The sequence below is a fragment of the Gopherus evgoodei genome, chromosome 5, assembly GCF_007399415.2.
Source record: "Gopherus evgoodei ecotype Sinaloan lineage chromosome 5, rGopEvg1_v1.p, whole genome shotgun sequence".
NCBI classification, from domain to species: Eukaryota; Metazoa; Chordata; order Testudines; family Testudinidae; genus Gopherus; species Gopherus evgoodei.
In genome coordinates this window covers 12,946,079-12,973,397 of record NC_044326.1, presented here as the reverse complement: position 1 = coordinate 12,973,397, position 27,319 = coordinate 12,946,079, and the positions used below count along the sequence as shown (strand labels likewise).

At 44.7% G+C, this 27,319-nt stretch overlaps 1 long non-coding RNA gene and 2 gene segments (V, D, J or C); 1 reads left to right on the top strand and 2 right to left on the bottom strand.

Moving 5' to 3' along the window:
- The window catches only part of LOC115652928, a 547,780-nt gene that overhangs the window by 399,177 nt on the left and 121,284 nt on the right, over positions 1–27,319 (bottom strand).
- Positions 118–21,337, bottom strand: LOC115652935. The segment is given in 2 exon segments: positions 118–428; positions 21,276–21,337. Coding segments are annotated over 2 exon segments (357 nt in total).
- Positions 3,271–27,248, top strand: LOC115652937. The gene is made up of 3 exons (XR_004000778.1): positions 3,271–3,283; positions 12,918–12,927; positions 27,169–27,248. It is a non-coding gene; the product is annotated as an uncharacterized LOC115652937 (long non-coding RNA).

Here is a 27,319-nt window from a genome sequence, read left to right as displayed (position 1 = left end):
CACATCCACCCACCCCACTGCAGGGGAGCAGAGATAACAATGTAATTGCCCAGGAAGCACCTGAAATACTGAGTAAGAGTCTGAATCTAAACAGCAGGGAGCTTTTTGTGCTTGTCTGTATCACTGTGTGAGAGGGAAGGTGTTATACTGTTGACAGTAATAATCTCCAGCATCATCTGCTTCAACCCTGCTGATTGTGAATGTAAAATCAGTGCCAGACCCACTACCACTGAACCGGTCTGGGATCCCAGAGGGACGAGTAGAGGCTTTATAGATAAGGAGCTTAGGAGCTTGTCCTGATTTCTGTTGGTACCAGGACATCCAGCTGCTAGCACTGGAACTGGCTTTGCAGTTGATGGTGACTCTGTCTCCTGGAGACACTGCCAGGGATTCTGGAGTCTGAGTCAGCAGGATCTGCCCACTGGAATCTGTACTGGAGAATAAATTTGGAATAAAAAGAAATGTAAAATCCTCCAGTATCAGAATAATTAGCACTACAAAGCTGCATATCTAGGAGTTTAGCCTGGAGCTCTCTTTCTGCTAACACTGTAAATGCTGCTAGGAATGATTGCTGGAAAGCGAAATATTTTAGTATTTAAATCCTTGTAAAATACTATAACTTTTCTTTTAAACAAATCCTCCTGTGTGGTTGTTCTTACCCTGAATCCAGAACACGAGAAGCCAGAGAAATAGAGTCTGGGAGATCATCTTGATACGTGTAGAGTGACAGATGCCAAGTTCAGAAGCACAAAGTGTGAAGGTGACACATTTATATCTGCTCTGAACAGCCAGGAACTGTCACTTGGGTGGAAATATGCAAAAGCAGCATCTCTGTGTCCATTCGCTCTCCAGACCCAAGGCCACGTACACCCCTCAATCTGGTAACGTGTCTCCCATTCCTGTCAGTGAGGGATGCCCAGATGGGTCAGGCAGGGAATGGTCTCTCTAATCAGTGGGCCCAGAGTATCCTGGAGCTTTTTCTGATCAAGGAGTCCAGCACTGGGCTCAGTTTGTTCATAAGCTCAGCAGCATCCGGTGTCTGTGTCACTAGTAATGTCCAACTCTCACGGCTTATTTAGTTCTTTGATCCCAGTGTTCACTCAGAGAACAGTTTCCCACATTGATTATTAGGATGCTAGTTAATTAGTTCATTAATTCATTAATCTTTACACAGTGCTTTGAAAAATTGCAGGTCTGTTTAAGGACTACATATTATTTTAATTGACAGATTCCCTTGTCACTGAATACAAACAGGGAGGTAATACATGCATAGATTCCAAGGCCAGAAGGGTCCATTTTGGTCACCTAGTTTGACCTCCTGCATAATGCAGGTCATAGAACTACCTCAAAATAATTCCTAGAGCAGAGCTTCTAGACAAAACATTCAAGTGTGATTTTAAAATGGTCAGTGATGGAGAATCCACCATGACCCTTGGTAAATTGTTCCAATGGTTAAGTACTGTCACCGTTAAACATTTGCACTTTATTTCCAGTCTACGTTCGTCTAGCTTCAACTTCCGCATTATACCTTTCTGGATTAGACTGCAGAGTCAATTATTATACAGTGTGATAGGTCACCCCTTAGCCTTTTCTTTGTAGAACTAAATAGATGGAGCTCTTTGAGTCTGTCATTATAAGGCAGATTTTCTAATTCTTAAATCGTTCCAGTGGCTGTTCTCTGAACCATCTCTGATCAACCTTCTTCCTGAAGTGTGACTACCAGAACTGGATACTAGTCCAGCAGTGGTCACTCCTGGGCCAAATATGGAGGTAAAATAACCTCCCTACTCCTACTTCAGATTCCCCTGTTAATACATCCCAGATTTACTTTAGCTTTTTTGGTTCCAGTGTCACACTGATTATCCACCAGGACCCCCAAATCTTTTTCAGAGTCACTGATGCCCTGGATCGAGTTTCCCGTCCTGTAAGTATGGCCTACATGGTTTGTTCCCAGATATATACATTTACATTTAGCCATATTAAAATGGGGATTGTTTGCTTGTGCCCAGTTTACTTAACAATCCAGATCGCTCTGTGTCAGTTGTCTGTCCTCTACATTATTTACATTCCCCCATTTTTTGTGTCATCTAACCTTTATCAGTGATGATTTTATGTTTTCTTCCAGATCACTGATAAAAATTAAAAATAGCAAAGGACCAAGAACTGAGCCCTGTGGGATCGCACTGGAAAAATGTCCACTCTGTGTTGATTCCTCAATTTACTGTTACATTTTGAAACCTATCAGTTAGCCAGTTTTTAATCCATTTAATGTATGCCATGGTAATGTTATACAGTTCTATTTTTTTTAATCAAGATATTTTGCAGTTCCTGGTCAAATGCCTTACAGAAGTCCAGTTATGTTACAACATAGTTATATTTATCAACCATACTTATTATCACAGAAAAAGAAGACACCAAGTTAATTTGACAGGATGTGTCCGATCCTTTGGAATTGGTAGAACTTTTTTATATGATGAATAAGATTTTCAGAAATCCTCATCATACTTGACTTGAGTGTCTAGGTGGAGGCCCGAGGCTGGGTTTCTTTAAGGGAACTGTTTTGTTGACTGCTGAGTAATGAGTGAGATATAATAGAAGCTGTTTTATGATGGCTGGATAAATCGAAGTATTGGAATATCCAACAGCTTTGGGGATTGCCTGCCCTCTTCTTTGCAGTTCACCCTAATTGAGTGACCTCAGCTGTCTCCCCCTAGCCTCCGGTCATGGTCATATATACACAGAAGGCACCTCAGCTCTCTCCTAGTAGATTAATATACCAGAGGACATCATCATTGAACCCTGTGAGATCTTGCATAAGAGAGCCCACCAGGCAGGATGAGCAACTGCAAAATATTGAGTCCTGTCAGAATGATAAGAAATTGGCCTGTGTCATGGATTTTGGAGAATGTGATGTTACATTTTGCATCCCACGGACAGTATTATGTAGAGCTGATTGTAAAGCTCATATTTTTCCTATGAAAATATTAATTACAGTAGGCTGCAAGCAAAGCGTTCTGAGTTTAGTAACAAAGACAGTTTCCTCAACCAAACACAAAGGGACATGGATAACAGAAAAGAAAGGAGAAGGTTAAAGAAATCAAAGAATGAGATGCTCCTTTGTTAGGTGGTAGGACTGGAAAGCGATTATTGTTGTCAGGTTTAGGGCTAAATTATAGCTCTTTCCTCAGGCAGGCAGAATCCCTGGTCCATCTGAGGTGAGGCAGGAAAACTGGATTGGAGGAGTGGTTGAGATGATGGATAAAATTCTCATCCCTTTGCCAAAGTGGAGAGGAGACAGCATCAGAGGAACATGTGAAAAAGAAAGCCAGGGATTATATAAGGTAGGTTGTTAAACTGAAAAAACACCATGGCCTGACGTTTTATAGCCTTTGCATTCATTAGACCGGTAATGTGGAGTGGAAAATAAAATAAAAGTAAAGGTTAGATGCAGAACAGAAAAAAAAAAAACCAACTGCTCAAGAGCAACACTGTCTGTCTATGCCAAGATCCACCCATGTGCCAACAAGATCTCTTGGTCAGCATTGACAAAGGCTTGAATATGTAAAACCACATCGAGCTATGGTTAGTTTACTGAGCATGTTCTCTATTTGGGAGCTATTATTTTAACACATCTTCATTTGGGCCAAAATGATCAGACCCTGGTGGGTGCCTAAAGTAAGGCCCCTAAATCCGTATTTGGTACAGAAGTAAAAATGGCCTGATATTCAGAGGGGCTGAGTATATTCAGCTCCCTTGGACTTCAGTGCAGTTAGTGGGTGCTCAGCAGCTGTGGAAAATCAAGTGTCCATACAGATTTAGTAGCCTAACTTCAGGCACCCAGGTTGGGAAGTGTTGGTCTTAGGTGTTGAATAGCAATGGTTGTGTTAGAAGAGAGATTTTTCTTATGTCATTCTCCCATATGAATCAGTGGAGGAGTCATCTCCCATCTGATTTATTCCTTTTATATGCATGAGCTGGAAAACCCTTAGTTCTATATCTGTATATACTGGCGTTAACAACATCATCCATCATATATGTATTGCACTGGAGTCACTCTGGTTTTTGTTCCTGTTTGTGGAAGTCTTGAGTACATTCCCCTTTGGAATATTTGGAGCTGATGTTGAAGTTGAACAGAGTTTGTCAGAGGATCAGAGTGTCAACCTGGAGAATTGATTTGTGTACTATTAGTTAGAATGTTGATGGTTGTTACATTAGGGTTATGGAAGCCATTTAAGGTTATACATAACATTTCAAATATTACAGCATTTTGATCGAGTTTTATGATGGTGTGCTGCCATCTGCTGGCAAGATTAGAAGAATCAACATCATTGTTAATTTGAGGTGAAATTTACACTCTGCAGTTAAGGTGGGACTTTCACTTCAGAGGGGTAGCCATGTTCATAGAATCATAGAATATCAGGGTTGGAAGGGACCTCAGGAGGTCATATAGTCCAACCCCCTGCTCAAAGCAGGACCAATCCCCAGGTTTTTACACCAGTTCCCCAAATGGCCCGCTGAAGGATAGAACTCACAATCCTGGGTTTAGCAGGCCAATGCTCAAACCCTGAGCTATCCCTCCCTCCAACAGCTGGCAACCATTGACAAGAAGGTGTGAGTATCAACTACTTTTTGTAGTGACCCAGCCACACCCAGTCTTTATTCAGGCCTAATTTGATGGTGTCCAGTTTGCAAATTAATTCTAATTCTGCAGTTTCTAGTTGAAGTCTGTTTTTGAAGATTTTTTGTTGAAGAATGGCTCTTTTAAATCTGTTATTGAGTGTCCAGTGAGGCTGAAGTGTTCTCGTACCATTTTTTGAATGTTACAGTTCTTGATGTCTGATCTGTGTCCATTTATTCTTTTGCATAGAGAATGTCCAGTTTGCCCAATGTACAAGGCAGAGGGGCATTGCTGGCACATGATGGCATAGATCACATTGGTAGATGTGCAGGTGAACAAACCCCTGATGGTATGGCTGATGTGGTTAGGTTTTATGATGGTGTCCCTTCAATAGCTATGCAGAGTTGGTAATGAGGTTTGTTGCTAGGCTTGGTTCCTGGGTTAGTGTTTCTGATGTATGATGTGTAGTTGCTGGTGAGTATTTACTTCAGGTTGGGTGGCTGTCTGTAAGTGAGGACTGGCCTGTCTCCCAAGGTCTGTGAGAGTGAGGGATCATCCTCTGGGATAGGTTGTAGATCCCTGATGATGCGCTAGAGAGGTTTTTGTTGGGGGCTGTAGGTGACGGCTGGTGGCATTGTTACTTTCTTCATTGGACCTGTCCTGTACTAGGTGATTTCTGGGTATCCTTCTGGCTTTGTCAATTACAAAAAAGTAATTTTCCCTCTATTGATACTCACACCTTCTTGTCAACTGTTGGGAATGGGTCACATCCACTCTGATTGAATTGGCCTCATTAGCACTGACCCCCAACCTGGTAAGACAACTCCCATCTTTTCATGTGCTGTATATTTATACCTTACTACTGTATTTTTCACTCCATGCAGCTGATGAACTGGGTTATGGCCCTCCAAAGGTTATGCCCAAATAAATATGTTAGTCTCTAAGATGCCACAAGGACTCCCATTGTTTTTATTTTCACTTTAGTAATTCATAGGCCTCATGCCGGCCCTCACAAGGGGTAAATGCCACCATGGTTTGCTGTATTTTTCTTACAATATGGAGAGTAAGATACACAGGTGAAATTCTTTACAAACACACCCATATTACAAAAGGCACCTGTTAAAGGTCAATGTTCATTACCAAAGCTGTTAGACCAGTTGTGGGCAACCTGCAGCCCATTGGCTGTATGCGGCCCATCTGGGTAATCTGCTGGCGGGCTGTGAGACAATTTGTTTACATTGACTGTCTGCACTCACAGTCACCTGCAGCTCCAAGTGGCCACGGTTCGCCGTTCACGGGCAACCGGAGCTGCAGGAAGTGGAGCGGGCTGCAGGGACATGCTGGCTGCCACTTCCAGCAGCACCCATTGGCTGGGAAGTTTTGTATACATTGCTTTCTCTGAACTGCTAATGCTCAGCCAAACGGCGCCCGATTCAGTCCGCACAGGATGGGGTTTTCTTCCTGGACATCAAGTGGTTTCTGTGCTCCCATTAGAGCAGAGGTAACTGGGTTTCCCAAGGAAAATGGTTATTTGTATGTTGGTGGTGGGGAGTTTAGGGGAGGTACACAGAAGGGTGTTGCAGTGAGGAGCCCTGATGCTTACATGGAACACTGAGCCCTAAGTCACAGTACAGCAGGTACACTGAGGTTATGTCTACACTATGGGATTATTCCGATTTTACATAAACCGATTTTATAAAACAGATTGTATAAAGTCGAGTGCATGCGGCCACACTAAGCACATTAATTGGGCGGTGCACGTCCATGTACCAAGGCTAGCGTCGATTTCCGGAGCGTTGCACTGTGGGTAGCTATCCCATAGTTCCCTCAGTGCCCCCCCGCCCATTGGAATTCTGGATTGAGATCCCAATGCAAAAACAGTGTCGCGGGTGATTCTAGGTAAATGTCGTCACTCAATCCTTCCTCCGTGAAAGCAACGGCAGACAATCATTTCACGCCCTTTTTCCCTGGATTGCCCTGGCATACGCCATAGTATGGCAACCATAGAGCCTGTTTTGCCTTTTGTCACTGTCACCGTATGTGTACTGGATGCTGCTGACAGACACGGTACTGCAGTGCTACACAGCAGCATTAATTTGCCTTTGCAAGGTAGCAGAGACAGTTACCATCCCTATTGCACCATCTGCCATTGTAAATTGGCGATGAGATGATGGTTATCAGTCATTCTGTACCATCTGCTGCTGTCATGGATGCTCCTGGCTGGCCTCGCTGAGGTCGGCTGGGGGCACATGGACAAAACTGGAAATGACGCCCCGGGTCATTCCCTTCTTTATAGAGTCAGTCCTGCCTAGAATATGGGGCAAGTGTACTAGAGAACCAGAGAGCACAGCCGCTCCGTGTCAGAGCCCCAGAGATCCCACAGAAATGATGAGTTCCATGCCATTCTAGGGGGTGCCCCGGCAACAACCTCACTCGTTGCTTCCCTCCTCCCCCAACCCTCCTGGGCTACCGTGGCAGTGTCTCCCCATTTGTGTGATGAAGTAATAAAGAATGCATGAATAAGAAACACTGACTTTTTAGTAAGATAAAATGAGGGGGAGGAAGCCTCCAGCTGCTATGATAGTCCAGGCAGGACATTAAAAGGTGTCGGGGGAGAGGAGCCCAACCTTCCACTGCTATGATAGTCCAGGCAGTACAGAATCTTTTCTTTAGACATGAAAGGGGCAGGGCTGATAGAGCTCAGCCTCCAGTTGCTATGATGAAAATGATTACCAGCCGTTCTGTACCATCTGCCGGGAATGACCGGGAGTCATTCCCATTTTTACCCAGGCGCCCCCAGCCGACCTCACCGAGGCCAGCCAGGAGCACTCACGGGCTGCTGATGATGGTGGATAGCAGTCATATTGCACCGTCTGCCACCAGGAAGGGGATGCTGGAGTTCAGCGCTGCAGCACCCTGTCTACCAGCAGCATGCAGTAGACATAGGGTGACATTGAACAAAGGCGAGAAATTTTTTTTCCCTTTTCTTTCGGGGGGGGAAGGGTGTAAATTGACGACATATACCCTGAAACATTCAGGAAAATGTTTTTGACCCTTTAGGCATTGGGAGCTCAGCCAAGAATGCAAATGCTTTTTGGAGACTGCAGGGACTGTGGGATAGCTGGAGTCCTCAGTCCCCCCTCCCTCCCTCCATGAGCGTCCATTTGATTCTTTGGTTTTCTGTTATGCTTCTCCCACAGCACTGTGCTGTGGCCTCTGTCTATCGTAGCCTGGAGATTTTTTCAAACGCTTTGTTATTTCGTCTTCTGTAACGGAGCTCTAATAGAACAGATTTGTCTCCCCATACAGCGATCAGATCCAGTATCTCCCGTACGGTCCATGCTGGAGCTCTTTTTGGATTTGAGACTGCATCGCCACCCATGCTGATCAGAGCTCCATGCTGGACAAACAGGAAATGAAATTCAAAAGTTCGCGGGGCTTTTCCTATCTACCTGGCCAGTGCATCCAAGTTCAGATTGCTTTCCAGAGTGGTCACAATGGTGCACTGTGGGATACCGCCCGGAGGCCAATATCGTCAAATTGCAGCCACACTAACCCTAATCCGACATGGCAAAACCGATTTCAGTGCTACTCCTCTTGTCGGGGAGGAGTACAGAAATCGGTTTAAAGAGCCCTTTATATTGATATAAAGGGCCTCATTGTGTGGACGGGTGCAGGGTTAAATCGGTTTAACGCTGCTAAATTCGGTTTAAACACATAGTGTAGACCAGGCCTGACACTGTGATGATCTTCACAGAAATCTGCTATTGCAGACACCCAGAGCGGGGAGGTTTTTGTATTGGTCTGTATCACTGTGAGAGGAGAGCTATGCCTCTGCAAACAGTAGTAATCTGCTGCATCATCAGCTTCAACGCTGCTGATTGCCAGAGTGTAATCAGTGCCTGAACCAGGCTGGAACTCCAGAGACAAGTGTGGAGTCCCAATAGATAAGAAACTTAGGAGTTTGTCCGTGCTTCTGTTGGTACCAGGATACATACTGGCTGCTAAGGCTAGAACTGGCTGTACATATGATAGCGACTTTTTCTCCAGGAGACACTGAGAGGGATTCTGGAGACTGAGTCATTGTGACCTGCCCATAGGAGCCTGCATTAGATATGGAATCAAAATAAATACAGAGAAAAGGTAACTGATAGTGAGCAACAATAAATTATAGTGATTGATATTTGCATCTTTAGAAAATGGTATGAAATGCATCATATAATACAAAATGTTCACAATTGTTATATTCAAGCCATAACTCTGATGAATTACTGTTTAATATCCAATCTAGCAACAATGTTTTGAATTTTTAAAATTTAAATGGATCATTGTACTTTTAAGCCAGTGTCGTCCAGTTCTGATTCTTACCCGGAATCCACAGCACCAGTAACCAGAGCAGCTGAGCCTGGGAGAACATCTTGGTACGTCTGAGCTGGCAGTTGCTGCTCAATAAACCGCAGAGAGTGGAACAAAATCTTTTATAGCCCCCAGAGCAACAGGGCGGCATCACTGGAGAGTTCACATGAAAAGCAGCCCATGTGTGCGGGATCCTGGCCTCCCTGGTGTGACTATACATAGGGCTGGTTTCTGTGCATCATCGCGGTGTGTGATGCTCACTTATCCTCCGTGTGTTTGGGTGAGAAATACTCTTGTGGGTCAGGCACAGAGGTCTGGTTCTGCCTCTGCCCATGTGTGATCTTTGGCTTATCGTTGTGGGCTGGATCTTGTGCAGTACTTAGCACTCTCAATTCCCACTGAAATCAATGGGATGACCTGTGGGAATAAGGGCTGTGGGACCTGACCCTATGCACCCAATCCTGGTCCTGCTGATGTCAAGGCAAAACTCCCATTAAGTTCAGTGGCGGAGGAATAGGGCATTAAATTTGTCTGTGCCTCATCCTCTCTCTCTGTGATATGGGGAAGGTGGTGCCCCCTGGGTGTGCCCCTGAGAGGTGCTGCAATATCACTGATTAGTGTTTGTAAAGTGCTGGAGATCCTCAGGAAGATGGTGCTGGATTAGCAGAGTGGGTGAGCATGAGCCCTATCCCTCCCCCTCTACCATGGAGAGGTTAATGGTGATATTGGCCTTTTATACAAGACAGTAAGGTGAGTAAGTCTCATCATACTTAGTGGTTTGTTATTTTTTAAAGTTCCAGCTCCTAGAGTCAAGTAAGTATGTGACAATTTTCACTTTTAAAAAAAGAAATCTGCATCCAAGCTACATGCACCCTCTTGGGCAGGGAAGGCCAGATCCTGCTCCCATTGCTCCTGTGAAATTTACCATTAAGTTTATTGCGGGTAGGATGTGCACCTAACCTGCCATCAAATTCTCTTACACTTGAACTCTTGTAGATTCCAGCAAGTCTGTTTTTATTTTGTGATTGTCTCTGAAGTTTCAGTGTGTGATGATTGCAAATTAAATTTAGATTGGCTCTGTGAAAGCTCTGGGATTAGGATTTGCACATTTAGTTTCTTTAGGGAGAAACTCCCAGCAGATGATAAGCTTCTTTTAGACTTAATGTTCTCTTTATTCACAAAGACAAACAGTCACCCTTACAAAGGTCCATTTCAAAGCACTCTGGCCTCAGATCTCGCCCCTCTTTCTCTTCCATTTTCGTTCTTTCCAGATTATTAAATCCTATATTTTGGGGGATGATTCAGAAAAGCTGCTCACAGTTTGCAGAGCAAAATACAGAGGTGGTGCAGGGTGGATGGGAAGGGCACTGGATCTGTAATTTTCTTGCTTGTGTCCATATATATTGCTAAACACTCTAATGTGGTGATTAGAGGTAGAAATACATTGGGTATCTATGGTGTGTAAGGAGCTACAAATTTTTATCCATCTAGCACAGGCTTGCAAAGTATGGTACTTACCAATATAGCATTGCACAGCAGTTACGTGTTAGTTATATGAGAATGAAAGAAACTTCAGAGGGAGGCTTTTGTACTATTCTTCAGCACTGTGCAAGGTGGCCTTCCACCTTGCTGGTAATATGAATGTCCAGCATCATCTGTTTCTACCCCATGCATTGAGAGAATGTGCTCAGGGTATCTGTTCCCACTGATCCAGTCTAGAGGATCCTTGTCATTGATGGAAACTGTATAGATAAGAAGTTTGGGAGTTTGTCCTGATTTGTGCCAGTACCAGGCTATGGTTTGCAGAGGATAGTGATGCTTTTTTCTGGAAACACTGAGAAGGACTTTGGAGACCAAGTCAGCCCAATCTGATCCCTGGAAGCTGAATAGAAAGGGAAATATTGATATTTTGTCAATAAAAATGTTTCTATATAGAGTCATCATTTAATTTTGTAGATGTAAACAGTGTTTCTGCTGTTTTCTTAATTGACTATACATTAACACAAGAAGACCCTAAAATGGAAATAAAGAAAAAATCACCAGTGTCTCTGAACTGAGAGAATGCTAAAGTGATATAATGACACTTCCAGTTTGGGGTCTCAAGTTGCATCTTTAAGCCAGAGCTCTATTTATTTGGTTCTGACCCTGGGTCCAGAGCACTAATAACCAGGTGGGCTGAACCTGTGAGATCATCTTAGTGTGTCTGAGTCATATGTTAATGAAACTTAAAGAATAAAATAGTATTTTTACCTGCTCTGAACAGCAGGGAAAGCTCAGTCCAATGGAATTATGTAAAATATCCAGTCTCAGACCTTGTGTCACAGGTTTGGGCCCGAGAGCTGACTTGTTTCCAACATTTCAGTGTGCGTAGAGTTTTAGGTTACCATTCAAAATGCTAATTATCACAGAAATAATGTCAGATATTTCTGTACATTTAGTGTTCTTATAGGGTTATGAGATCATCTGCTTTGTATCACAGAGCAGTCAATTTCACCCCGTTTCCCAAAATTTTGGTAAAGCACGTCTCAAAGCATCCAGGCTCGATGTGGAGACACGAAGAGATGGAGAATCCATCACTTTGCTCCTGTGGTGTTCTTCTGTACCAGATATGGGGCTGGTCACAGAGTTTGTTTTTAGATCCTGGATATGTTTGTAAAATCCAGGTACTGCCAGGTATTGCTGAGGTTCATTTAAACAAGGTTTGTTACACACAGTTCCACCTAATGGCAGATAATTATAATGCAGTTTAGCATTCTATTACTCTTCCATCAGTGGATTATTCCCACTGTTAAAATGTTGTGTGTAATTTCTAATTGGAAGTAGTCTGGCTTCAGGATTCAGCCACTGATTCTTGTTATGCCTTTCTCTGTAGAAAAAATGAGTCTTTTAGTATCTGGTGTTTTCTCCCCTGGAAGGTACTTGTGCAATGTAACCAACTAATCTCTCAATCTTCTTTTTCATAAACTAAACAGCTGGAGCTCCTTAAGTCTCTCACTGCAAGGCATTTTCTCCAGGCCTCAGATCATATTTTGGTTCTTTTATGCACCCTCTCTAATTTTCCACATCCTTTTTAAACTGTGGACACCGGAACTGGATGCAGTATCCCAGTGTGGGTCTCACCAATGATGTTTGCAGAGATAACATCCCCTCCCTAGTCCTGCTCCCCTATTTATCAGGGGTCACAGTAGTCCTTTTTGTCACAGCACTGCATTGAGAGCTCATCCTGAGTTGCTTGTCCTCTCTGACCCTAAATCCTTTTCAGAGTCACTGCTCTCCAGGATACAGTCCCCATTCTGTGGTTATGGTGCTGCAGACTCTGGAGTGTTGGATCTGTTAGCAGATATTGGCATTTCACTGATGACCATTTTGTCTGATTAGTGACTCCAGCCTTTGAAGTGGCTTCTGGTTCTGCCCTTCTGCTGTTTTTATTCCCCATTCCCAGGGAACCACATGATTGCGGTTTGTTAACATCCCTCATTGATTACCAGCTAACAAAATATGCTCAAAGAATGTGCATGTTAAAAATGACAGGAAGTACATCTAGAAATTTAGCAGCCAGTATATTGAACATGCAGCCTCCCTCTGTAATTTAAGCCACTTTAGCAGTGGTATCCAGCTGAATGAAGCAGATTTCAATCTCTTCCTTACAACAGGCTTGATCCAATGCAGTGGAAGGTCTCTCATTGATTTCAGCGGCCATTGGTTGAGACCCTTTCTATAGCGCAGAGACCCCTATACCCCGCTGCAGCAGGACACTGTGTAACACACAGGTTATGTTCAAGCTGTGATTCTCTTGAGAAAGCATCTGTGACAGGAGAGAAACTGAAATCACACAGAGTAGGGAGGCTTTTTTATGGGTCTATATCACTGTGAGAAGGAAGTTAGCACCCTGCTGACAATAGTAATCTCCAGCGTCTTCAGCTTCTGCACTGCTGATAGTGAGAGTGTAATCGGTGTAGCCACTCCCAGAGCCACTGCCACTGAACCGGGCTAGGATCCCAGAGGGACGGGTGGAAGCACGTAGATGAGAAGCTTAGGAGCTTGTCCTGGTTTCTGTTGGTACCAGGCTATAACATTGCCAGTGCTGGAACTGGCTTTGCAGTTGATGGTGACTCTGTCTCCTGGAGACACTGCCAGGGATTCTGGAGTCTGAGTCATCACCATCTGCCCACTGGAGTCTGAATTGAAAGGAAAATGTAAATTAACATAATGCGTGAGTCAGAAAATTCATGTTTTCACTTTAGGTTTGTAGCATAGTTTATCTTTTTCTCTCAATTAACTAAAAGATTATGAAAAATGAGTGCATTTAAAAAACAGAGAATGCAATAAATTTGAGATTGAGCAATCTATTGTGTGTATACATGTATGTGTGAGAGGTGTTTCCAGGGCTCAATCTCCCATTATCTCACCAGACCCATTTTATCTCAAATGGAATTTTACCCTGGATCCAGAGCACTAGCAGCCAGAGGAGCTGAGCCTGTGAGATCATCTTAATACGTCTGGATTGACCGGTGCTGATCAATAAACCCTAAAGACTGTAAAAAGGGACTCCATATATAACTGCTCAGAGCAGCAGAGAAATATCAGTCAGACGATAAATATGCAAAGCATCTCGCCTCAGGCCCTGAAAATGGAGAACTGATTTATTTGCATTATTTCAGATGTTTTGTCGTTTTTATTACCATCCCTTATGGCGAAGTACTGCCCATACTCAGAATTCTAGCGTCTGCCGTGTGTTCAGGGTGAGTTTGATAAGTGTCTGGGCTGCCACTTGTTGAAATTAGGGGATGTTCAGCTCCATTAGTTTGATCCCGTTGTGCATAGTAATGAATGTGAGACGTGTGTATGGAGATTTAAGAACAGGGCTGGGTTGTGCATCCTCTAGGGGATGCTGTGGAGCTGCACTGCCTCCGTCGTAGCACTAAGAGGGAATCTGTGCTGGGGCTGATCAGTGGCCTGGAGGGGCGCCCTTACTCCATCCTCTACAATGAAGTCGATCTTTCCCCCTGAGTATGTCATCCCCTCCCCATTCCTTCCAGGTGACTGGTCACTGGGGGATGAAGGAGGTGAGCAGTCCCTGGTCAGGTGACTGGCCTCTGTGCAGGCTGCCCCAGTGGCAGATACTCTCTATATGGCCCACCCCTTGTGTGCATCTGTCCAAGGGCCACTCTCATTCTAGTCCACACAAGGGCTGGAACTTCGGATCTGTTGTCTGAACAGCCTTTCACTGAGAGTAAATTCTGCCACTCCCTCCACAGTGTGGACAGCCCCAGACTCAGGGCTGCTGTGAGCCTGCTGCTCTGGGTCTCAGGGTATATAGCCCTGTACCCAGTAGAGGGAAATATTGCAGGATCTCCATTTGTTAGTTGCTCTTGGAGAGAGATACTAGGACCACAGAGCTTGCAACACCCTAAGGCTGGTGTAGAGTTCTCAGCGTAGATTTTCTGTCACTCTGTACCCTGAGACAAGGGTCTATCTCCCTGGCATACCCTTGGTGAGCTCCCATGTGCCCTAAAGGAGGAGAATTGGAGCTGTAGTGGCTGAGTCAAGATTTTTAGAATTGTTCTGTCTGCATAAGGCAAACTCTTGAGGGGAGGCACTCAGGAGTGATTGATCTCTAAGGTTACTTTTAAAAAGAGCAGCACATTTCCCTGGAAGAAACAGCACATAGAGCAAAAGGTTGTATGTTGTGGGGTGGAGCAAGAGAGAGAGAGAGGAACTGCCAAATTTACCTGCATGGCACAATAATGTGTCCTTTGAAAGATTCTAGCTCTCTGTGTGCAGCCACATTTCCTGCATTCCCACAAGCTGAGGCAGCCGCATTGTTCCCATCATGGTCCAAAAAACCCCCAAACATCAAATTATTCTGCTCCTTAGAAATCAGCTGTGGAAGAGCGCTGGAGCTAAAAATGTATGAGACTGACACAACCTGCCCTGAAGTCTATGGTGTCTTTTCACTGACTTCAGTGGGATTTGGATCAGAGCCATAATTCCTAAAGACCGGGAGACTCTCAGATAAGATAACCAATGGGAAGTCCTGTGCATTGGCAAACGTTTAATTTGTAATAACCAAATAGTGACTCTCTGGAATGCTTGTGAATAGCGGGACTAGCTGTCATAACTGCAGAGTAAGGAAGGAGCTGAGGCTCTGGCCCAGCCATAGGAAGCGTGTTAGAATTTCTGACAAACAGCTCAGCTGTATCTACACACATAGCAGGCCAGGCTGCAGTAGGACTTTACTTTGCTCTTGTTACTGTTGAGCAGTGACACCATTCAGAGAGTGTTTCACGTTCTGTTGCAGTTTTCAATTGTGGAATAAGTTGTTGACCTGAGATCCTTCCTGTTTTGATTCACCAGGAAGTCAGTGAATGTTGTGATGGTTTGACACCCAACTGAGACACGTGCAGTGGTGAGCCCAGTGTGCTCCATGAGGAAGAGGGAGGTTTTCTATTGGTCTGTATCACTGTGAGCATGGCCAGTGCCAGCTTTGGTGACAATACTAATCTCCAGCATCATTTGCCTCAACAGCATTTACTGTGAGAGTGAAATCAGCCCCAGACCCACTGTCACTGAATCAGGCGGGATCCCTGGAAGGATAAATAAGGAGCTTTGGAGCTCGCCCTGATTTTTGTTGGTACCTGGGCCTGTTACTGCCAGCGCTAGAACTAGCTTTGCAGCTTCTAGCAAATTTGTCTCCTACAGACACTATTTGGGATTCTGGAGTCTGCATCATCACAATCTCTCCATAGGGGTCTGGATGTAGAAGGAAAATCCATAGAGACTTGACATGTTGTTACAATGACTAAAAGCTCAGGACTGTTTTTAGAAACACGTTTAAGTGAAGAATGTATTAAAGTGTAATTCTTAAATACTGAGATGTTATTTTCCATATTTTAGATGTTGTTCCTGATGCTACATTGCTTCAAAGCCTGGGTCATAATTATTTTGTATCTAGAATGCACAATACAGGTACCCAGAAAAACAGTTTGTGAGATCATCTTAGCAGCTCTGGAGCTGGCACAGTGATCAGCTACCTGTGCGGTCTTAACAGATGCATTTATAAGAGCTCAGTAGCACAATGAACAGATGTCGTTTGCATATGAACATGCAAAGTTCCTGTAAATGCGCTTCATATCTGGTGTTTCAAAACATTCACCTTTACTGGGTTGTTTAGTTTTACAAGCCTTGATCATACCCCAGAGATCTGTGCACTCAGCATCCCCTCCAGGCATGGATCTCCTCATGGCTGTCTGCAGGGGTGATCCAGCTGCCTGCATGGCACCCTCCCCATTTCCTCTGCACTCTGTACAGGGTTTGCTCAGGGTCTGGAATCTGCATGGGAGAAGGTGGTGGAGGCTGGGCAGGTGGAGGGAAGGAGTGGTTGGGACCAGAGAGTTCACACATCGCCCACCTTCCAGCCCACAGAGAATTCTTGGAAGGGACAATCCAGCCTCCGTGTCAAAGCAGTATTAAGGAGCCTGTGCTGCAGTCAGCCTGTCCCGTGGGTAGAGGACTATGAGTCTGGTACTTCTTGCCAGCAGTATTTTGCTGTGGAATTGTTTGCAGAGAGAGTCAACTCTTGATCCAGCTTACTGCACATTACTATCAAGGGACATGCTGCCAACGCACATAAAGGGCTCCCACCGATAGGGCGAGATATGTCCTGATTTTATAGGGACAGTCCCGATTTTTGGGTCTTTTTCTTATATTGGCTCCTATTACCCCCCACCCATCCCAATTTTTCACATTTGCTGGCTGGTCACCCTACCCAGCAATGTCTCACCTCAATCCATGATCCAGGCAGGCACATTCATAAATTCTTTACTTTACAAACTATGCCTGTTAGAGGCTTTACACAGTGGTTTGTGTCTTTGCAAAACTGGTGCTTCTGCTTGATTTAGACATTGAATAATGCTTGTAGCCAGGGTATTGCAGTAGAGTACAGACTGATTTCTTTCACAAGGGCTCTGCTATTGGCCACTTATGGAAAGCTGCCCTTAGAATTTCTGGAACTGATAATGTGTATTGCTGTCCTAACCCCCATCACTATTGCTTCAATCTGAGTCCCCAAAGCACTTACTGTGTGGGACTTTCTGATGAGTTTTTCCATGTGTATCATTCCAGATACACTATTTCATGTCCCAGACAAACAAACAAAAAATGACTTCAAATTAAGGTTGCTCATTCATTCCCCTGTCTACACACCAGCTGTGAAGGAATGCTGGAGCTAAAACCTTAAGGGCCTGATTTCAAAGCTCATTAAAGTCTATGAGAGACTTTCCTCTGATTCCAGGGGGCTTTAGATCAAGCCTGTAATTCATAAGGCTGTGAAGAGTGTCAATGGAGATTGTCATTGAACATAAACTCTGATTAGCTGACACTTAATTAGTAGGTGCCCTAACTGATTAGTGACTCGGTGGAACACTTGTGTATTCACTATGAATTAGAGCACTTTGAGGATCTTTGGAGATCTGTGGTTTGCCATGGATTACAATTCAGTGGCTGTTGTGGACACCTCATTGACGATGTGTCTGTGATTAGTTCTATTTGAACTAGGGCTGTGCTGCAATTCAGCTGCCAAATCCTGATATTTGGCTACTTCCCAGTAACTCTTCCAGCACCTGTCTGAGGTGGTTGGGTAGGAGAAGGCATGTGCCTGTCCTTGTGGCCAGTGTGGTCACTGTCTTTCATTTATTATAATAATAATATTTCTTCCTCCTGGCCATATTTTGGTGGTCCAGGCCATGCTTGGGAATGATGGGAATTTACAAGAAGGCTCCACTTCTTTTTGGTCCCTTCCCATCACACACGATTCATCTTGTGCCTTCCTCCTTGTGGGATGTTTTATTCACACCCTTTTGCAGCTGTTCCTCTCTTACCTGCCTGTCCAGTGACAAACCAGCTGCTTGCTCCTGAATTAACCGAAGAACTTTGGAAGTCTGTAGCGTGCAGTTGAGTTTGTAGTGGGTTCGATCCAGCACCAATAGAAGGAAATGGAAACACTCCTGTTAACTTCACTGGGCCTAGGATCAGGCTCTAAGAAGCAGATTTTTCAAAACAACTCAGCTCTCATTTAGGCATCTAAATATTGGCTACTCAACTGCGTCAAATCACGTGTGGCCTGATTTTCAACAGACCTCAACATACAACTTGCTGAGCTCTGTGGAACATTTAGTTTGTGCCTAAATAGGAGATGATCTCTTTGGAAAAAAACTGGCTCATATTTATTAATTATTGTTATTGCTGTAATGCCTCGGCGCCCCAGTCATGGATCAAGGCCCTTTGCACTAGGTGCTGCACAAGCATTGCTTTTCTCACTCCTCCCTCATGCAGTTTTTGTTTTAAAAGGACCACTCGGCCTGTCTCAACAAACTTTACTTAACAGAGCCATTTAGAGGTAAGTGTTCTCTGAGCCCTCTGTATGGACAGTGGAAGTTACAGTGGGATGAGTTTGCTGTGTTGTTCTGGCAGACAGTTAATTAACATCCTGTTCCTTCTTTGTTATGAAATTTGTGATGCTGAATGTCCAGATGCAGCTGTTAGAAGCACTCAGCACTGTGCCCTCGCTCAGGGAGGTTTTTGTATTGGTCTGGATCACTGTGACAGGGGTGTACTCTTGTTGGCAGTAATAATCTCCAGCATCTTCAGCTTCAACCCTGCTGATTGTGAGAGTGAAATCAGTCCCAGACCCACCGCCACTGAACCGGGCTGGGACACCAGATTGCAGGGAGGTAGCATGATAAATAAGGAGTTTAGGAACTTGTCCTGATTTCTGTTGAAACCAAGCTAAGAGATCTTTGCCTGAAGAGCTACTGGTGAGGCTTGAGCTGGCTTTGCAGTTGATAGTGATTGTGTCTTCTGGAGACACTGAGGGTACGTCTACACTACGGGATTATTCCAATTTTACATAAACCAGTTTTGTAAAACAGATTGTATAAAGTCGAGTGCACGCGGTCACACTAAGCACATTAATTCGGCGGTATGCGTCCACGGTCCGAGGCTAGCATCGATTTCCGGAGCGTTGCACTGTGGGTAGCTATTCTGCAGCTATCCCATAGTTCCCGCAGTCTCCCCCGCCCCTTGGAATTCTGGGTTGAGATCCCAGTGCCTGATGGGGCAAAAATCATTGTCGCGGGTGGTTCTGGGTAAATGTCGTCACTCATTCCTTCCTCCGGGAAAACAACGGCAGACAACCATTTTGCGCCCTTTTTCCCTGGATTGCTCTGGCAGACGTCATAGCACGGCAACCATGTAGCCCATTCAGCTTTTTTTTTACTGTCACCGTATGTGTACTGGATGCTGCTAACAGAGGCGTTACTGCAGCGCTACACAGCAGCATTCCTTTGCTTTTGCCTAATAGCAGAGATGGTTATCAGTTGTTCTGTACCGTCTGCTGCCATTGTAAATTGGAAGTAAGATGACTGTTATCTGTCATTCTGTACTGTCTGCTGCTATCACGGGTGCCCCTGGCTGAGGTTGGCCGGGGGTGCAAAGGCAAAACTGGGAATGACTCCCCGAGTCAATCCCTCCTTTATGGTTTCTAAAAATAGAGTCAGTCCTGCCTAGAATATGGGGCAAGTGTACTAGAAAACCAGTGTATCAGAGAGCACAGCTGCTCTGTGTCAGATCCTGCAGAAATGATAAGCTACATGCCATTCACAGGGGGTACCTCTGCAACAACCCCACCCGTTACTTCCCTCCTCTCCCAACCTTCCTGGGCTACTGTGGCAATGTCCCCCCCATTTGTGTCATGAAGTTATAAAGAATGCAGGAATAAGAAACAGTGACTTGTTAGTGAGATAAAATGAGGGGGAGGCAGCCTCCCGGTGCTATGACAGTCCAGGCAGAACATTAAGCTGTGTGGGGGAGAGGAGCCCAGCATCCTGCTGCTATGACAGTCCAGGCAGGATATTAAGTGCTGAGGGGGGAGAGGAGCCCAGCATCCCGCTGCTATGATAGTCCAGGCAGTACAGAATCTTTTCTTTAAACAGGAAAGGGAGGGGGCTGATGGAGCTCAGCCCCCAGTTGCAATGATGAGGACGGTTACCAGCCGTTCTGTACCATCTACTGGGAATGACTGGGAATTCTTCCTATTTTTACCCAGGTGCCCCCGGCCAGCCTCACCTGAGGCCAGCCAGGAGCACTCACGGGCTGATGATAAGGACGGCTAGCAGTCCTACTGCACCATCTGCCACCGGGGAGGGGAGAGAAACGGATACTGCTCTTCACTGCCGCAGCATCGCGTCTACCAGCAGCATTCAGTAGACATAGGGTGACATTGAAAGAAGTCAAGGAACGATTTCTTTCCCTTTTCTTTCACGTGGGGTGGGGGGGAGGGAGTAAATTGTCGAGCTATACCCTGAACCATGCCGGATGATGTGTTTGAACCTACAGGCACTGGGAGCTCAGTCAAGAATGTAAATATTTTTCGGAGACTGCTGTGGACTGTGGGATAGCTGGAGTCCTCAGTACCCCCTCCCTCTCTCCATGAGCGTCCATTTGATTCTTTGGCTTTCCGTTACCCTTGTCACGCAGCACTGTGTAGCCTGGAGATTTTTTTCAAATGCTTTGGCATTTCGTCTTCTGTAACGGAGCTGTGATAGAACATATTTGTCTCCCCATACAGCAATCAGATCCAGTATCTCCCGTACGGTCCATGCTGGAGCTCTTTTTGGATTTGGGACTGCATCTCCACCCGTGCTGATCAGAGCTCCACGCTGGGCAAACAGGAAATGAAATTCAAAAGTTCGCGGGGCTTTTCCTGTTTACCTGGCCACTGCATCCGAGTTCAGATTGCTGTCCAGAGCGGTCACAGTGGTGCACTGTGGGATACCGCCCGGAGGCCAATACCGTCGCTTTGCGGCCACACTAACCCTAATCCGATATGGTAATACCGATTTTAGCGCTACTCCTCTTGTTGGGGAGGAGTACAGAAACTGATTTAAAGAGCCCTTTATATTGATATAAAGGGCCTCGTAGTGTGGATGGGTACAGCGTTAAATCGGTGAACGCTGCTAAAATCAGTTTAAAGGCATAGTATAGACCAGGCCTGAGAGAGATTCTGGAGTCTGAGTCAGCACAATCTGCCCGATGGAGTCTAGAAGTAAAGAGGAAATGAAGGAAATTGTAACATATTGTTCAGAGTTATCGTTTTGTCATGCAATACATTTTTAATCTAATATCTTATTAAAGAGCATTAAATAAATCATCATTATATTATCTGTTACAACGAGTAGATTATATTTACATAGTCAGTGATGTTATTGTTCTTTAAAGCTGGGTTTATTGTTTTTTTTCTTACCCTGAATCCAAAAAACTAGTATCCAGAGAAGCTGAGTGTGGGAGATCATTGTGGCAGTTCTGAGCCAGCAAAGCTAACCAGGGCATTATGCAGTGCAAACAGCTCCATTTATAGGAGCTCAGCAGAGCAGGAGGGGAGTGTCGCTCATGTGTGAAGTTGAAAAAAGAATGAGTCATGTAAACTCACTTCATGTGAGTGGCGGGGGCAGGATTTTCAACTGTCTTGTATTCATGTCTGATTTATAAGACTGGAGTAGCAAGATGGTGCTGCAGTTAGATACGAGTGGCTAAACCATTCACTCATTTTCTAGAAGGTTTTTAACAGCAGTTTGAAGAGCTCAGTCTGTTTTCTTTTTCTAGTTCAGTTTTTTTCCAATCCCATAAAAATGCAGTTGAATCACCCAGTATTTCCTTCTGCAGGAGTTAACTGAGCAGATGTCTTGTAATTCCTTTCACACTGAGCCAGCAGAATAGAGCAAACTAACTAACAAGACCTAAAGTGCTAGAAAGGAACTCGGTCCTTGTGGCACCGTAGAGACTAACAAATGTATTCAGGCATAAGCTTGCATGGCATAAAACCCACTTCATCGGATGCAGCTAATGCCAAATAAATCTGTTAGTCTCTAAGTTGCCACAAGTACTCCTTGTTGTTTTTGCTGATACAGACTAACATGGCTACCCCTCTGAAACCTGGTAACAATGACACTGCATGTCACAGCTGGGCTCACACTGTATTCCTGGCCAGCATACTCAGCCCCGGGCACTGAAGCGTGTTTCAGAACCTCGCCCTGTGTCCATTGTGGGTGAGAAAGGGATCTGGGCAGAAATTAGAGAGGGGAGAGATTTTGAATAACTGGGAGTCTCTTGTATTGCAGACCTTGAACACCACTGGTCACACTGATGCGCCTGGTGTGTCTTTTGGCTGGAAGGGAGGATATAAAAAACTTCTCTGCAGGGCTGTTTATTGCATTTTAAACACTTTGATATTGAACTTTAATCTAGATCATTGAATTCTATGTGGGAATAAGGCCGTGGTAGCCCCATGCTACTCCAAAGGCTTGGTTAATGCAGCGTTAGAGGAAATGTTGCACAGGTACAATAACGCATGGAGTACATTTTGGTATATGTGCAAATACAATGAAAATCACCCAAGTGGCTTTTATTGTAAAGTGCAATAGTAGAAACCCACTGTTCTAATTTTATTTCTTATTTATTCTCTGCCTATAAGAAAACAGATTTTATTTTTTATTTTTTTGTGCTGAAGATTTTCTGCTCTACTCTTTGTTTGCTTCCTAAGCAACATGATAGCGGAGGCTTTTGTGTTGCCATCATTCCCTGCTCTGGCTTGTGAAGAGAGAACCTCTCTCTCTACTACTCATGAGACTAACTAGCTCCTGTTTAAGGGCTTGATCCAAATAGACTGGCTGCATCTTGATTACCTTTCCTCAGCAAGGCCCTCCCAGCTGGGGTATTGAAAGTGTGGTGGGGATTTACTGCCTGCCAACTTCTAAATACCCCCAAACCAACCCGCAACAAAACCAAACCGTCCTGTGGCTGACTCAGCAGAGCCCCTTCTATGGGAATGGTGGGGATGGGTTGCGCAGATCTGCATCAACACCTGTAGGGGGCACCAAATCAATTATCCTCCATCATGATGTCATCTTTACCTCCAAGGAAACCTACTCTACGAAGAGCAGCCAGCTAGACAGGTGTGGCTAAAGGCATTTTGGTGTGACTACAATGAAACGAGCAGAGTTGCCTCAGGAATTAATTTAATCTATATTGTGCCAGAGGTTTTGATCTTTATTGTGTGACTTCCTTTTGTTTGCACTAAGCAACTGTCCGGCACCTCTTTGGACATTTAGATCATGTGGAGAAGGCTGCTGATGAGGGCACAGGAGAGATGAGGGTAATTACAGCTCCAGCTCTGAGGAATCCCATAGGCCAGAATTTCCAGAGGGCAGAGTGAGGGGTGAGAGATTGTGAGAGTGAAAACAGGGGAGACAAAGGAGCAGCAAACGTTGTAGGACAGGGAGTGAGGGGGGGACTTGCATTGTCCCGTGCAACTGGGGGAGGCCAGTCATTGTACAGCTCTATAGTGATATTCTCCAGCATCATCAGCTTCCACATTGCTGACATTGTGAATGTAATCAGTGTGTCCATTGCCAGGACCACTGCCCCTGAACCAGGCTGGGAGTCTAAAGGCCAGGGTAAGAGCCCTATGAATGAGAAGCTCAGGAGCTTGTCCTGGTTGCTTTTGGTATGAGGCTAAGTTGTTGCTAGGCTCACCCTGGCTTTAATAGTGGCTGTGTCTCCTAGAAACATTGACAGGGATTCTGGAGTCTGAGTCAGCACTTTCTGCCCATTGGTATCAAAATATAGAGAAAACAGAGGCACAGATAGGGATGGGGTAAGCAGGATGATGGCATCACAATTATTCAAAACTTTACACAGAAACATAGTGTAAATTTCAGCTGAAGAGTGGAAATTAACTTACACTACAATAGATTTAATACATCAGTACAACAATTCTTACATTTGTATTATTTCTCACCTTGAAAGCAGAAATCAACTAGCATCCAGGAAAGAGGAGTCTCTGACACCATCTTGATTGTCTGTTATTAGAAATGCTTGTCAAGAAGCACAATTTCCAGTGAGTGGAATTCAACACATTTATAAGTGCTCAGAAAAGGAAAATCACTCTAGTGTGAATACACAAAAGGGTCAAATGCTGGAGGTTAACAGTATTATAGACCCAGGAGAACTGTTCTGAAATCTTTGAATTGTCTGGTTCATGCCACTGTTGCATGCAATAACTATTCATAGTTACTCACTATTCGACTGCCCAGACTGAAGCTTACATGGCATAAAGTGGGTTCAGTTCTGGATTTATTTAATGAGGAAACACTATCAATGGGTAGCAGAGCAGGCTGTCTATAACAATTTGGAGAGTTAGGGTCAAGTCTTGAGCCTGTTACAAACAGGAGTACTTGTGGCACCTTAGAGACTAACAAATTTATTTCAGCATAAGCTTTCGTGGGCTACAGCCCACTTCTTTGGATGCATAGAATGGAACACACAGAAGATATTTATACATACAGAGAACATGAAAAGGTGGAAGTACGCATACCAACTGTAAGAGGCCAATCAATTGAGATGAGCTATCATCAGCAGGAGAAAAAAAACCTTTGAAGTGATAATCGAGATGACAGGGTGAGCAGTTATTCTCATAGATAATCCCATTCATTTCACTGGGCCTGCTCGTGTGAGTGCTCAGCTGTGGGGATAAGGGGCTCCCAGTCTTCCCTGAGCAAAACATTTTAAAAATAAACCACTTAAAGCAAGTGTAGTCACTCATTCATTCTCCTTCCATTTTAATCAGGTTGCACCAGTGAACTTGGAGTCCAAGCGCCCTGTTTGACCTGAAGTCTCCAGCTCTGCAATGTTGTGTCATAATACTGCCATCTACTGGCCAAGGGCAGGGTTGTGCGCAGAATTCAGTCTATAAATAGCATGCCCAAGCAGATGTTGTAGCTTTCCTGAGACAGTCTGGTGCTACATGGCCTGATGCTTCTTCCCCTTTTTGTATCTGTGTCCCCATTTAGCCCCTTAGTCACATGCTTCAAGCTGTGGTTGATGTTGTGGAATCAGTTTTCAAACATGAGGCCTTTCAGACTATGGCAGTACAGCGAGGCCCAGTAATGTTTATACCATGGCCAGAGTTCTGGCTATGGTGACATTTCTGTCCTCTGTGTTATCGCTGTAACTCTGAGTTATTATCTCATCATATACCAGGAGACCCGTATAGTTAGGGCCCTACCAAAATCACGGCCATGAAACACACATCACAGATCATGAAATCTGGTCTCCCCCTGTAAAATCTGGTCTTTTGTGTCTTTTACCCTATACTATACAGATTTCACAGGGGAGATCAGCGTTTCTAAAATTGAGGGTCCTGACCCAAAATGGAGTTGCAGGGAGATCTCAAGGTTATTTTAGGGGAGGGGTCCCAGTATTGCCCCTCTTACTTATGTACTGTCTTCAGAGCTGGGTGGACGGAAAGTTGCAACTGTTGGCTGGGTGCCCAGCTATGAAGGCAGCACCCTGCCAGAAGTAAGGGTGGCAATACCATACCACCCTTAGTTCTGTGCTGCTGCTGCTGCTGCTGCTGGCAGCGGCTCTGCCTTCAGAGCTGAGCTTCTGGCCAGCAGCCACTGCTCTCCAGCTGCTCAGCTCTGAAGGCAGCGCTGCTGCCAGCAGCGATGCAGAAGTAAGGGTGGCAATACTGTACCATGCCACCCTTATTTCTGTGCTGCTGCTGACAGCGGAGAGAAGACCCAAAGTCTGAGCATGCTCAGATTTTGGATGCAGATGCAGCACAGAAAAGTTGAAAAGTGGCCTCAATGTGCCAGGCTCCAGTGCTGTCTGTTGTGTTTCTACCCATACCCCCTCTTCCTCCATGACCTGGTAGGTGCCTAAGCCTGAGAGCCACAGGGGGTTCTGTGAGTGAAGCAGGGGAACCTCCAGACCTCTCCCCCTCCAGCTCTGTTTACCTCCTGACCCCTCTTTTGGGTGGGTGTGGCCAGCCCAGCAACCCCCAGGAAGCTGAGTGAACACCTCCTCCATCAGCTCCTCCTGGTTTGTGCTAGCCAGATCCGCTCAGAGTGTGGGTGCACCCCATGCCATTCTGGAACAGCTGGTGAGCACCCCTCTGTGTGGCCACCCTGGCAGCCCTTCCCATTGGGGTACACCCCTCCTCTGTTGCTTCCACACCTGGCCTCTGCGCAGACCCAACTCTTTTGAAAATCCTCTGTGTGCCTATTAGCTGCTTGTGTCTCAGGGATTAGTTGCATTCGGGAAATTGCTCCCTCACAGGTCTTGGAAAATCTGGACCAGGAAGTCTTATCCTAATCTGTAAGCAGTAGATACAGCCATTTACAAATCCCTAGGTTAGTATAATTTTCCTAGGTTAATAATGATTGAGACCTCCCCAATGGGATTTTAGTGAGGATCTATTCCAATGAAAGGAGACACTCAGGCCATTGTAGACATGTATTTGCAATAGTAGAGCAGGTTGAATTTTTTCTGATGGAACAGCTTTCCTTCAGAAAATGTGGATTTGACAAAATCCAAACATACTCTGGGAACTCATCAATGATGTTGAAATGTTCAGGGGAAAATGAACAAAATGATTCATTTTGATAAGATCAGAAATTTCCTTTGAGTGTGGTTGAAGTGTTTTGACTCTATAATCACTTTGACATATTATATTTTATATTTATAACATAAAGTTCAAGTCGATGAAGTTGAAATGAACATTTTGACCTTATCAAAATAAAACATTGCTTTGATTTTTCCCAAAATGAAATTTTGAAATTTTCGTATTAAAGGAAATTTAAAAATTTCAAGTTTTCATGCTGATTCAGAACAAGCCTCTCTTTTTTCCCCACCCCTCCAACTTGGAATTTCTCACAATATGAGAATTTCAGTTTCTCATCAGCTCTCTGTAATAGAACTAAGTCAGTTTGCTATATGACAGAATCATTCTATACTGAAAGATAGAAGGTGTAACAGCTGTTTGGAATGATTTCTACTGAAACTCAAGGAATTGTGTCCATTGCACTGGCATTCATGATTGGGAATAAATCAGACAAAATTGTAGTGAACCTCAGGTCTCTCTGTACATTCTAGTATCTACATGACTATCCAAACAAGTTTGGTCTTTCAGTGTTCTCCTTTTTACTGTATGTTCACAGATGGAAAATGTTACCCTCTTCTGTCGCATATGACAGAACATGTGAAAACTAGACAGTTGTATCTGGAGGAAGCAGTTACTGCAATGCACACTGCAGAGAGCATGGAGGTTTTTGTATTGGTCTGTATCACTGTGAGAGGCCAGCTGTTACTCTGCTGGCAGTAATAATCACCAGCATCATCAGCTTCTACGCTGCTGATTGTGAATGTGAAATCAGTGCCAGACCCACTGCCGCTGAACCGGGCCGGGACCCCAGACTGGAGGCTGCTGGCATAGTAGATAAGAAGCTT